The sequence below is a fragment of the Anabrus simplex genome, chromosome X (genome assembly GCF_040414725.1).
Source record: "Anabrus simplex isolate iqAnaSimp1 chromosome X, ASM4041472v1, whole genome shotgun sequence".
NCBI classification, from domain to species: Eukaryota; Metazoa; Arthropoda; class Insecta; order Orthoptera; family Tettigoniidae; genus Anabrus; species Anabrus simplex.
The window spans coordinates 170,719,313-170,733,551 of NC_090279.1; the positions used below are offsets into that span (position 1 = coordinate 170,719,313).

At 42.2% G+C, this 14,239-nt stretch overlaps 1 protein-coding gene across 3 annotated transcripts in view; it reads left to right on the forward strand.

Annotated features, from left to right (window-relative positions):
• Positions 1-14,239, forward strand: part of LOC136886364 (eukaryotic translation initiation factor 4E transporter) — a 427,031-nt gene that overhangs the window by 363,944 nt on the left and 48,848 nt on the right. For all 3 annotated transcript variants that reach the window (XM_068230726.1, XM_068230727.1, XM_068230728.1), the window contains 2 exons: positions 5,689-5,817; positions 5,899-6,165. In XM_068230726.1, coding sequence (XP_068086827.1) covers positions 5,689-5,817; positions 5,899-6,165 — 396 coding nt within the window. The remainder of the gene's footprint in view (positions 1-5,688; positions 5,818-5,898; positions 6,166-14,239) is intronic.

Here is a 14,239-nt window from a genome sequence, read left to right on the forward strand (position 1 = left end):
CAGCCATCCTTTAACTAGCCCGAAAAAGGAGAAATGAAAGCCTAAATGTTCCCCTACACGTTTGGAGAAGAAACCTTCTCCGAGACTGGGGGTCCCAGGGTCCCCAAAAGAGCCTGCCAGCCCTCCTCCAAAGTGTTTGAAAACTGTGGGCAAGAGTGAGGGAACACGATGTCCCTCTACTCGATCACTTTCTAGGGAACAAAGTTCTTCCAGGAAGAAGGTCCACCGCTCGCGATCAATGAGACGATGTCTGCGGAGAGCCCATCCACCCTGTCTCCCTCTTCTAAGGACACAATTGAGATAGAACCACTCATTATCGTGGACAATGACAATACTGATAAGAATGGCGGAAACTGGCATATAGCTGACCGAAAGGAGGGCAAGCAATTGTTCTAATTTCGTAACACTACCAACCCACACAATGGCACTATAGTTATCACTGTTGCCTAGCTAAGTTACGTCAATTGATATCCTATGCGGCCTCCATAGTCTGTCTGCAGGAATCTTGTTTGAGACCTGGACATGACACGACTGAGAGGATATAGTCTTTATTCCAAAGAAAGAGTAGCTGTGGATGGCGCGGCGACTAGGAGCGTTTGTACCCTAGTTCGCTCAGATATCTTCAGTGACGAAGTTCCACTCTGAATTCAACTAGACACAGTTGCAGTTTGCACTCCATTGCCAGTAATGATAACGGGTATGGATCGTGTACATACCACCAGACTACGATATTGAAATGCGTGCATTACAAGATTTGTCCGCTCAGTTACCTCCTTTCCTCATGCTGGGAGACGCGAACACACGTAACAGACTTTGGGATTGTTAGGGGTGGATGCTCGAGCGATTGATAAACCTGTTCGATCTTTGCGTGCTTAATACAGTGGTACAGACACATTTCATCAGCGCACATGGCACATTTTCACACCCAGATGTCACTTTGTGCAACCATGCGCTAGTTTCCCTGCCACAGTGGCAAGTACATGACGACCTCTGTGATAGTGACCACTTCCCGATAATTCTCTCTCTTTTGAATCAAAGACAATCCAAAATACCAAAGCACTGGTTACTTCGGCGGGCATATTGGCCCGAGTTTCCAAACGCACAATGATGGCCAATGATACGCTGGAGTGTGTTGACAACCATGTTCCTTCCATTACTACTGGAATTGTGGCTCCTGCGGAGGAAACAGTTCCTTCCACGTCCAGTATTCCTCGCCGTGAACAGGTCCCATTTTTGATTCGAGAAAGTAAGAAAACTACGTGGGAAATGTCTTCCATGACGGCACATACTTCATCACAGATGTGGACAAAACTCCGCCGTATTGTCGGAGTACAGAATGTGCCCTCAGTCCCCGAAATCTCAATTAATGGAGATACAGTTATGATACCTTCAGTCATTGCAGACCACATCGCGTCACATTTCGCACATACATCCAGATCTGGGAGATACGACTCTGCATTTCTTCCAATTAAGCACGAAGCAGAGGCACACCATCTCTCTTTTGCCTCTAGTGCTTCGCATCCCTACAACGTCCCTATCACGAAATGGGAGTCGGAGTGCATTCATGCTATGCAGAGACACAGCTGCTGGACCGGACAAAATCCACAACCAAATGCTGAAGCATTTGAGTGACAGATGTCTCAAGGATATCCTCAGCCATATTCAACAGAGTATGGATTGAGGGTGTGTTGCGATCTCAATGGCATGAGGGAATTGTGATACCAATTCACAAGCCAGGTAAAGATTCAAAACTCCTGGATAGTTATAGGCCAATATGCCTTACAAATAGCCTTTGTAAGCTATATGAAAATATGGTTAACCAGCATCTTGTGTGGGCCATGGCAAAGGAAGGTGTGTTTTCCGCTCTCATCGGTCTGCCACTGATCTGGTCAGACTGGATAGCGCCATTCAGGAGGCCTTTCTTCGGAAGGAACACTAGTCGCACCTGGAGAAAGCTTACGATACTACTTGGCAATATGCGATTCTCTCCACTCTACACCAGTGGGGATTTCTTCATGTCCCTCCAGCTCTTTCGAGTCCGTGTAGGGAATGCTTTTTCCCAGTATTACGTACAGGAAAATGGAGTACCTCAGGGATCAGTACAGAGTGTCAAGCTGTTCACAATCGCCATCAACGGCATAGTTGCCGCTGCTGGGCCCGCAGTCGTTCCATTGCTATATGTAGATGACTTGGCTCTACATTACAGCTCTGGAAAGCTGGCATTTGCTGAGACACCTACAGCAAGCTATTAACAGAGTCGACAGATGGGCCCTGCAAGATGGTTTTCAATTTTCAGCGGCAAAGATCTCAGTTTTACACTTCTGTTGACGTCGGCTTTTGCATCATGAACCAGAGCTCTGCTTACGAAACTGTCTTACCAGTGGTAGACATCTGCAGATTCCTGGGTCTCCATTTTGATAAGAGACTAACGTGGCACCCCCACATCTGTCAGTTGAAGGTTGCCTGAATGAAGCGACTTAACACGGTTTAAATTTCTCAGCGGCACTACGTGTGGTGCTGCTATGTTTTTACATTGCAACGGTCCTCTCCTGAATTGACTATGGAAGTGCGGCTTATGGCTCAGCATCAAAATCTGCACTGAGCCTTTTAGGCAGTATTCACCATAGTGGAGTAAGGCTGGCAATGGGTGCTTTCCATACTAGCCCCATTCCCGGCCTGCTCGCTGAAGCGGGAGTTCCATCTTTATACAAATAAGGAGGCAGCAGTTACTCCTCACGTACGCTGCCATAATTCATGAAATGCCGCTACATCCAAGCTATCAATGCATATTTAGTACCCAGTACCACCAGAGGTAGCAGGCCGAATGCCACACGGCCGGTTAGGTCCGAATTGATAGCTTGTATCGTGATTTAAATATAGATATCAGTAGTTGTCTTGAACAAATTTTTAGCGAGGTACCTCCATAGTTAGTTCTGCGACCGGATGTATGTCTAGATCTACTCCGTGGACCTAAGGTGTACAGGGATTCCTCCGTTTATGAGAGGTATTTCTGGGACTTTGTTCGCCAATATCGGCTGCGAGACATATCTTCACGGATGGTTCTAAAATTGGAGAAAACATTGGTTGCTCTTTCGTCACCGATGATATGAGCATGAAGATCTTGCTTCCTAGTGTATGTAGCGTGTATACAGTGGAGCTTTACGCCATCTTAGAAGCTCTGCAGTTCGAATTAGATGACGGAAGAAACCAATTTCTTATGTCTACTGACTCGTTAAGCTCTCTGCAGTCTATTGAAACCTGTTTCTCGCAACACCCACTGTTACAGCATATTCATGACCTTCTAGCAAGGTTAAGTGAATCTGGCACCAGAATTACTTTCACATGGCTTCCAAGCTACATTAGTATTGCGGGAAATGAACTTGTGAATTAAGCTTCAAAGGAAGCGGCACTTTTACCTCCAAGACCTATCAATGTACCTGCTAAAGATATTTGTTCTCAGCTACATCGAACCGTCTTGGCGTCCTGAGAATTGGAGTGGTTAGCTATCCGAACTCCCAAAAAGCGGAGAGCATTTAAATCTAATAACTTCATTTTTTGTCAGTATTGAACTGAGAACGTAAGAGAAGTAACTTAAAGGGTCCACCTTTTCAATACAGATAAATGTTATGATGTTTAAGTTACAACATATTTACTTGCAGTTAGTTTCAACGCTACTTAGCGTCATCTTCAGCCAAAATGTGAGAAATAGGCATAGGTGTAGACCTGCTGACATGTACATTACACAAAATGTTCCAACATTTATTCAGTAAGAGTAAAAGAGACATAAAATAGTGAATTACAAGTTCAGAAATTGTCAGTCATCAAAATAGTCCATCAAGGGTGAATCAAAACTGTACGAACATGAGTTAGGACTCAAAAACACAATCTCCCAAAAAAACATACAACACAACAAAACCACGCGGAAGTTCGACATGAACTTGGCAGTTAAAGATTCAAATTTTTGCAGACACTCTTCCATTAAATGTCGCCTGCCACAAGTGTAGTACAAACATAAGTTAGGACCGCCTCAGGTCCCGCATTGAACTGCGAACATCATAGAAACCTTGGCTTCGAAACTTTGTTTCCACCTTACGCTACGCAACAATAGACCACAGACAATAGCACTGTCAACCTCGAAGCTCTCAGAGGAATGTTTTACACAAATCAAAATTTGTATTTTTGTCAAAAGAAAATGTTTACTACACCCTCAACAAGTGACATTTAATGAAATAATTGCTACAAATGTGAATCTTGAACTGCCAAGTTCATCTCGAACTTCCGCGTGGTTTTGTTGTGTTCTATGTTTTTTGGGGGATTGTGTTTTTGAGTCCTAACTCATGTTCGTACAGTTTTGATTCACCCTTCATGGACTGATTTGATGACTGACAATTTCTGAACTTGTAATTCACTATTTTATGTCTCTTTTACTCTTATTGAATCATAATGTTGTAACATTTTATGTAATGTACATGTCTGCAGGTATACACTTATGCCTATTTCTCAAATTTTGACTGAAAATGACGCTAAATAGCGTTGAAACTAGTTCCAAGTAAATATGTTGTAACTTAAACATTACAACATTTATTTGTATTGAAAAGGTGGACCCTTTAAGATACCTCTCTTACGTTCTCAGTTCAATACGGACAAAAAATGAAATACTTGGATTTAAATATACGTCGTGGAACTCACAAGAACTTCATCTATAATCCAAGAGGAACGCTACAAAAATTCACTATGTACCACCATTACAGGCAAACCAACTCGTACACAGCAACCAAATACAAAATTTGTCCGCGTTCATCAAAAAATACTCTTCTCGTGCCATCAATGAACTGCTCCCAGAAACTTCATCCATACCGAAATCCAAAAATAAAATAAATACTTTCATTACAACTGATTTCATAACATTGTTATTTTTATTAGCAAGACTAAGTGCAAGTAACTACGCAGTTTTCTCTTCTAGCCTCTGGTGTGTGGCGCTGAACACTTAGTGTCAACTTTTATAGCTAACATGTACCCAAGCTAGCTGCACCAGCGCCATAAGATGCCGTGAATCTTGAGCGAGGCCAACAGCCATCACCCTGCCTCCCCAAGAGAAGGTGGCTTAAAGTGCATGTGTCAACCAAATGACTGGAATTTCGCTAGGATAGCTCTTTCGCGCCAGCAAAGAAATCCAGCTAGCTGGAGAGACCTAGACTGCGGTAGAGCGAATTGGTTATCGAGTTTGCTGTATTTGCCTTGACTTAGCTGTTTGCAGTTTGTATAAAGAAACGTTCTAAGGAATAATAAGACAATGTAGATACAAAATTATTTTCTGCAGCAGTGCTGGGGTAGCTGAGGTTCTGTGTGCACTACTGCCCTCAAGACTGAAGATCTGTTTAGATGGTCCCTCAGTAAGTGTTGATGCCCACCCTTTAGATGAAGCTGGAAATCGGTAACAAGCTTGTCAGGACTAAGAAATGGATGTAGAAGAACTGGGATTAATATGGAGAGAGCGAGTCTGTTTGAAGATAGCACTGCGTGAAGATGTGAGATTATCCTTGTCCTTCAGAATTTTTACATTGATTGTACTTGTCTCCTTTTTCTGTTCTTCCTTTCCATTCTGACCTCTCATTGTATGAATCATTATTTTGTGTTACTTTTCATGTTTCATCTTCCTTTCTAAAACGACTTTCATCTCAAATTCAGGTTCAGCTATGGAGCAGTTAAAAACGCAGTCAATGACTTCGCAAGCTTCTCTTCTTCGCCAGACTTCTGTTGCCCCTCCAATGCGGCAGACTTCGGCCAGTATTACGTGGACGCTGCCAAAACACCAAGGTAATTTTATTTGTGGTATTATGGATGTTTCGCTGGGGAGACTTTGTTTGAAGGAAACCATTTGACGAAAAGAAATTTCAGGTCGACCCATCGTCAAGGGTAATGCCAACTTCCAGTATGGACCTACTGTGGATTACCAACAGCAGCAGCAGCAACAGCAGCAACAACAACAGCGTCACAGTTCTATGATGGGCGGCATGGGCAGTAGCTACACCAACAACATCCCTCGTTCCAAGATGACCATGCCAACGCCACCTCCAAACATGGGCACCATGCCTCAGCAGTACAATTCCATGATGATGATGCAACACCGGCCTCCAACGATGAATCCACCTTCAAGTACAAGAGGTATGGAACTTTACTATAATGTATATCATGGACAGTAGAGAGACTACAGATTAGAGCAGGTCTGGCTGCAATCCTGCTTTTTGCACTCAGCACAGGAGTTGCTGGGAGTCCAGGGGAGAAGAGGAGGGAAAGAAGTTCAGGCATTTATTTTGGCTAAAATAGGCTGAATTTAGGAAAAAAAAAAAGCAGTGAAATGATTAAAATCGGCATTTAAAAATGACAAAAATTATTTAATATATGCTGCTTAATACACATCTGCATCACATTTTAGTGCTTAATCTTACATAGCAGGTACAAGGTCCAAGGTTTTAGTAGTCATTTAATTAAAAAATTGACTTTGTGCAAATGTTATTTTCGATGTGTTAAATGAAAATTTGTTCTCTTGGAATTAATTTCCATTGATTAATTTTAATATGTAAATAATAGCAGAAAATATCGATAATTCAAGAAATGCATCAAACTTGCCAATAGGCAATGGAAGCTAAAATACGTACAAATAAAGGGCAAAACTTGTTGTACCATTCTCAAATTTATGAAAACTTGTTTATCTCTATTTTGCACTTCAGTATATCCACCCAGAATAAAGGATTTTGTGTGATTTCGGAGGTCTTGGTTATCAGCAGTATGGCTGTGCAACAACAGCACAATCAGCTGGTCTGTTAATCAAAGAAGTTTCAAGAATTCTAAGGTTTCAAGTCAGGAATCGATTTATCAGAAGTCTTTTTTTGCTCTTAGGTGAAAATGTTCCCCATTACCTTCAACTTGAAGCTGATAGATGTGTAGTGCAACACATGGCTCAAGGACAAATTTCTGCCATCTAAAGTGTGTGTGATTCATACAAAATACTTAGAGCAATATCGTTGACTTTAAGGCAGGCTGTAAAGTTATTTCATTGTTTTCCATCTGTGTATGCAGGAGTTTTTCTTTTCTGTTATGAAATTGGCTAAGTCGCGCAATGTACAGGTTTAACTGACTTCAAGCTGCACAACTCTGTGTGGTTGACAACATCATGAACCCTTGTTTCAAACATAATTGAAGTAACACTTCCCATCTCAGGTCAGTGTTCTGTCTTTTGATGAGTGAATACAGGTGCTTGTATGCAAAGTGTTCTTACAACAACAACAACAACAACAACAAAAAAAAAAGTATGTGGCGAAACAAACGACACTGAAATTATTGTTATAATTCCAATATAATTGGTCCGTCATTTTCCAGCTAACTCATTCTTGGTTGCTAGTGTTTCACCCCAGTGTGCTAGTTCGGGCTCATCGGTGGGTAACTAGCACACCTACCAATGCACATGACTAGCGCATGTAGTGGAGGCCACATGGAGCCTCAGGCAGTGCTAGTGCACATGAGACTTGGTCCCTTTTACAAAAATTGATGCCTGCTAGGTCATCAGATGATATAGATAAATTATATTGATTAAACTATCTTGGCTCCACTATCGCTGATGATGGCAGACTTGTCGAAGAGGTCATTGCAAAGGATGTCCACAACCTTGATAAAATAGCGAACAACCACTGTGGCACTTGTGACCGGAGCAAATAAAAACTGCATCGTATTGTCATCCGACCTGTTGCACTGTATGTTTCAGAATGTTGGACGAATACGACAGTGACGACTGGACATCATGGTACATAAGATCCTGAGGTGGACAGCTGGAGTCACTAAACTGGCTCGCATCTCCATTGAATCCATCAGGGAGAGAGTTGGCGTTGCACCAATTCAAGGCAAAATGCGCAAATCGTCTACGATGGTTTGGACACATACCGAGGACAGGTGCCAACACTCGTGAAGATGGGTTAAATGTTGCAAGTCGACGGTAGGAGACCAAAAGGATGAGCAAAACAGTGATGAGTCAAAAGATCTGAAGAGGATCAGTTTCCACCCTGACATGGCCCAGGACAGAACGAAATGGTGAAAACAAATCCATGTAGTCAACCTCGCCACCAGGAGGGACAAGCGCTGAAAAAGACTACTCATTCAGAACAAATACAGTATTTAAAGTTCTCTATTGGAATTTAAATCTGTATCGTCGCAAATTGTTTGTTTGCTGTCAGTGTTTCCCTAGCAACGAAGTATTTATTTATTGTATTTATACACTGCATGACAAAAAAAAAGTTCAGCACCCAGGATTGGTCCAGTATTATCCCGTTTTGGTATACGTGCATACCATTGATTGAGAAAATGATCAGGTTTAAAAGGATCTGTAATGTGTAGAACACCCACCAGAGTGCCTTCGTGATGGCACCGTCCTTTTAAGTTGTTACCAGTCAACTACTGCGAGTCACACAGTTAAGCAAGACATGCAGAGAGGACTGCGTACAGTACGCAGCACCCGCAATGCCTCAAGACGCGTTAGACAGCCTGTCCACCAATTGACAGCATTTGACAGAGATCGCATTGTGGGACTGCATGAGGCTGGCTGGTCATATCGCGTAATTGCCAGGCATGTGGGCCATTCAGATGTCGCAATGCCCCGATGTTAGACTCAATGGGTACATGAGGGCACCCAATCACGTTGTGCAAGTTCAGGTCGACCAAGAAACATCACCCCGAGGCAGGACCGTCGTATGGTTCGCCAAGCATTGCGGGATCCCGTAACTTCGGCACCTGCCATTCACGAACATATACTGGAGACTCTACAACATCCGTAGAGTTCCCGCACAGTGTCTAGGCTACTCTCATCCGCCGGATTGGGGTCCTACTGCCCCATGCGTCGCTTGCCATCGACACCAGAACACCAGCGGCTGCGTTTAGAGTGGTGCCTTGCTCGAGAGACATGGACAGAGGAAGACTGGCATCACATAATGTTCAGTGATGAGTCCTGCTTCTCTGTAACCTCAGATGAGTCTTGTGTGAGTTTAGCAGCATTGAAGGCAGAGGGCAGTTCCTGCCCATATTCTGGAAAGACACACTGGCATAATTCCTGGCATCATGGTGTGGGGAGCCATATGATATGCGTTCAGGTCACCACCAATAGTGCTTCGGCAGACTTTGATGGCACAGCGATACATCAGACATTCTGCGTCCGCACATCCTACCCGTTATTGCACAGCACCCTGGGACAGTGTTCCAACAAGATAATGCACATCCACACATGTGTGTCTATAGACTGCCTAGAGCATGTTGAGGTTTTCCCATGGCTTAGCAAGATCCCCAGACCTCTCCATCATTGAACACATGTGGGATGACATAGGAAGGGGGCTCTGTCCTAGTACCAACCTGCGAGATCTGGAGGGACAGCTGCAACATCTGTGGATGAACTTGCCTGTCGGGAGGATCCAAAGGCTGTTTGACACCATTCTGAACCACTTAAGGACATGCATTGCGGCCAGGGGTGGTGTGACACCCTACTGACCCACTGCCAATATTCCACCTATAACTGCCAACGGCCTTGTCTCTTTCATCCAGTATTGTAATCACTTCAGTAAAGGCACATTGTCTTTCAGCATATGTAGTTTCATTCGCTTTCAACCACTCCTGGGTGCTTAACTTTTTTTTTTTTCGTCAGGCAGTGTAATATTTTGACACATTGTGAATTCAGTGTTCTCGATTTCTGCAATTGAAGAGCCCGGCAAAAGAACCAGGTAGCTCCAAAATATAAACAGTTTCAGGAGACATCATAAAATAATTATATGTTGAAAAAGAAAAGGTTATCTACATACACTAACTAGAAGCAGTAGTAACATATTGAAGTGGAAATGATACGGGTTGTGTTACAGGACTCCCATGTTTATTCACACAACCACTGGAGCTGTCTTGTTTCGTGTCTGCGTGGCAGTTTTATTTCCTCAAGATTACCTGAGCCAGTGACACCATACCAAAATCAGACACTTTGTTACAGGGTACATTGGCTCTTACTCTTCACAATGAGACATTGCACGTATTGTTAGAAATTATTTTGATTTTAAAACATTCATGTTTTTGACTCCTTGGTCCCGGGATGAGGTGAAATGAAATGGACAAGTTTTTAAGGCCTGGTGCACTTCCTGGTGCTAACCTCAGTTGAGGAGCTAATGACTATTAAATTATTGTGAATTAAATTGGGTAACTGGAGGAAGGAGTCGGCTGTGTTCTATGAATAAGAAATGTCTCGCGATTTATACCCGTATATTAAGACTCATTTTGACAGAAAGGGGTGGTGGGAGGAGTATTGCATGGTGTTGACAAATTCCTGCATTTCTTTCTCCTTCCCTTCACTTTCGACTCACTTGTTCGTTCCTTCAGTTAGCCATAGGAATAAGTTACGGAAGTGTTCAAACCATCATCAGAGATGAATTCCACTTCAGAAAATAGTCTGCCAGATGGATTGCTTGTCTCCTCAACCAGGAACAAAAAAAACTTTATGCCAGGAAGTTTGTCAGAGACTCCTGTTTTGTTACAAGGAGTAAGGAGAGGATTTCTTGAGTCGTATTGTAACTTGTGATGAAACTTGGGTACATAATTACACCCCCCGAGTGAAAGAAAGAAAGAAAGAAAGAAAGAAAGAAAGAAAGAAAGAAAGCGTGGAGTAGCGGCGAAGAGACAAAGCAGGTCCGGCCAAGGCCAAAACACGCCTATCTGCTGCAAAGGTGCTTGCAGCCGTTTTCTGAGACTCCGTAGGCGTTTTGCTGATGGATTTTCTTCAGGAACAATGGATAATTACTGCAGACTATTACTGTCGCCCTTTGGACAGTATCCAAGCTGCGTATCCAAGAGACTCCAGCAATCACCGAACAGTCATTCTTCTCCATGACAATGTAAGGCTGCATACTGCCACTTTAACGTAGGGAAAACTGGAGGAAATTCACTGGGCACCTCTGGAACACCCTCCTACAGTCCTGATTTATTGCCCTGCGAGTACCATTTGTTCGAACCACTGAAACAAGACCTTGGAGGATAGCAGTTCAATGAGGATTCAAGTATAGAAGAATTCGTGCGCAGCTGGCTCCACACACGTCCCTCTTCTATCAGGATGGTATCAATAACCTACCAATCCAATGGAGAAAATGTGTAACGAAGGCAGGGCACTACGTAGAAAGGTGATCTTTGTATGTTTTTTATTTTGGTTGATGTAATCAATTTTAAAAAAATAATTCTCGTTTATATTTGATCCGCCCTCGTAAATACTGGTGCTAATTGATGTTGCTGGACACTAACATGTGCTTGTTTAATTTTTTGTGATATTGAATCACCGGGCGAGTTGGCCGTGCGGTTAGTCACGCGTCTGTGAGCTTGCATCTGGGAGATAGTGGGTTCGAATCCCACTGTTGGCAGCCCTGAAAATGGTTTTCCGTGGTTTCCGATTTTCACACCAGGCAAATGCTGGAGCTGTACCTTACGGCCATGGCCGCTTCCTTCCCACTCCTAGGCCTTTCCTATCCCATCATCGCCATAAGACCTATCTGTGTCGGTGCGACATAAAGAAACTAGCAAAAAAAAAAAAAAGTAATATTGAATCTCACCATAAGGAACTGAAGATGCCCCCATGCTGGGACAAAACATGTATTTCTATTGAAAGTAATATATAATTGAAAATTTTAATACAAATTGTGTTGAATTGGGCAGATCTTCTCATTTGATAATTTTATCATAGTCAACACAGACAATAAAGATTAAATTCATCAATTGTAGTACATCACCGAAGCTTTAGTCAGAGGAACAAAAGTCTGTCCTGTCCTTATTCACATTACACCAGGTCTTACCTTCACAGAAAATGATTTGAAATTTTACTAACTCATAATTGTGCATATAATATTCTTTGTCTCTCAGCAAGATCTCTTGCTTTGCAGTATCATTGATTGTTTATTCCTTGTTTCAGTGTATCCTCTCCAAGCTAGAACCTACCACTTTCCTTGTCGACCCTATAGAAACCCACCCAAACTAAGTCGCTCTGGACAATCAAGGTAAATCTAACTTCCATAACATTTGTAAGTTTACAAATTCCTATACCCTACATTTGTTATTTACCTCAAATATCTTGTGACTAGTTGAAGATGGCAGTAGGCAGTTTTCTTCTGGGTGACATAACAATGAGGGACATATGCTTTAGTAAACAGTGAAGCGCTTTCTTTAAATGGAACTACACTTGTTCCTGTCACTTATGCAGTTGGTTGTAGTCGGCTACGTTCAGCGGTGCATTTATTTTCAGTCAGACGTGGCACTGACAAAAGGAGTTTTGAAGTGGGCGTTTTTTTGAAAGTAGTGGCATCACGAGTTACGACCTGTTGGTCAAGAAGGCAAGGGCTACGTATGACTCGTACCTCATATCACTGAGAAGAGAATATGCAAACCACCTCTGAAGCATTTCCCTCTCCATGTCTTCAACATTTGCAGTGTTGCTCCAAATTTGGAAATGTGTACTGTCTTAGACTACCTTGCTTTGATTGTAAAAACTCAAACATATAAACAAGAAATACAGATATAGACAGATAGAAAATTAATATTCTTCAAAACTATGCAATTCGAAAAAATTAATTCCAAGGAAGTTCCGTTAAATTGTCAGGTATGTATTTTCAAACCTACTTGTCCAGTAAATTGTAGTTTATCACGGATAGGAACAGAATCGACAAAAGTTCGGGGAATTTACGGTAGTGTGAAGTCCGCCACTGCCACCACCCATTGCCGGTTACAGTATCGAGAATACCACTGCCGTCTTTATCACGATTGATATTTTCATCACTAGGTTTACACGAGCTCTCACTATCACTGCATAAATCATCACGGTACACAAAACACTGCACAATGAGGAAGCCGTAATGTAAATAAACATTACATTACGGCCTCCTCATTGTGCAGTGTTTTAATGTAAATAAACAGTAACTGGCATCATTCTTTTGTCTCTAGCTCAGCAATGCAAATAAATACTTAGAGCAGCGCTGTTGCAAAGAGAATATCTTCGTGATTCCAGTGGTGTGCAACAGATAGCATTTGTGTTCATTTTCAGCTACAATCAACGCACTTCAGGCAAAGTCTTAGTTCGTACTTAGGCAGACAGCAAAGCAGTTGACACTCCTTTTTGCCAGTGCTATACGTCTGACTAGAAATAATTGCATCACGGAAAGTGGTCTCTCCTACAGCCAACTGTGCATCTGACAGAAGAGGGTACCATAGAGTTCCATAATTTTGAGATTACATACTTATATTTACTTCATAATATTAAGTTCTTGGCATTGAATAAAAGTATGCAAGTTAATGCAAACAAATTAAAACAAATTTATATGAAGTCTGACTCTGGCAAGTAACATAAACAGTCAAGGGGTGTTTTTTTTTACTTCGTGAACATTATGCATTAGTACTACATTTGCACTTTCAACCTGGTGATATCTTCTAAAAGAATTATGCTAGGCGTTGTAGAATTATATTTAGTGGTGGAGTAATGAGAACGTTACAGTTTAGCGCACGAAAAAGTAGCCCATGTATGTGTGAACAGAAGCAAAGTGCTGAAAGAACTCTCCATTTATATATGATGAACATGGCTGCCCTGCAGCACAGTACACAGCTGTGCATGTCTAATCATGTTCAGATACACCCAGCATGAAATGTTGTCATCGTTGGTGGCGACTTCATGGCGATGTTGTTTTCAAATTCCTGTATTGTGAGTGTATTTGTTTCATACGGTTTGCACAAGTGTCCCCATAGAAAGAAGTCTCAGATTGTTAAATCCAGAGAATGTGGCAGCTGCAAATTTTTACTAACCATTTGTTCTTATAAAATTTTACAAAACTATTTTAATCATCCTGGTCAGTACATATATATTTTACGTCCAATAAAGAATAAACGGCATACAGGGAAGAAGGAAGAAGAATAGTTGAGGAAGCCAGGAGAGATCCATTCATAGCAATCCGCCCTCGAAAGCAGGCACAGACCCACTATATCAGCATGGAGGAATGGACAAGACATTTCAAAGACACCCTCAGCAAAGAAGGAAGAGAAGGAACACCGGAAACCAACCAAGTGCATACAACGCATGAGATGGCAGCATGGTCTCCGCTTACTACAACTGAGGTTCAAAACATTATTGAATCCACAAAAAAGAAAAAAGTTGCAGGACCGGATATGATATACAATGAATACCTGAAAGACACGG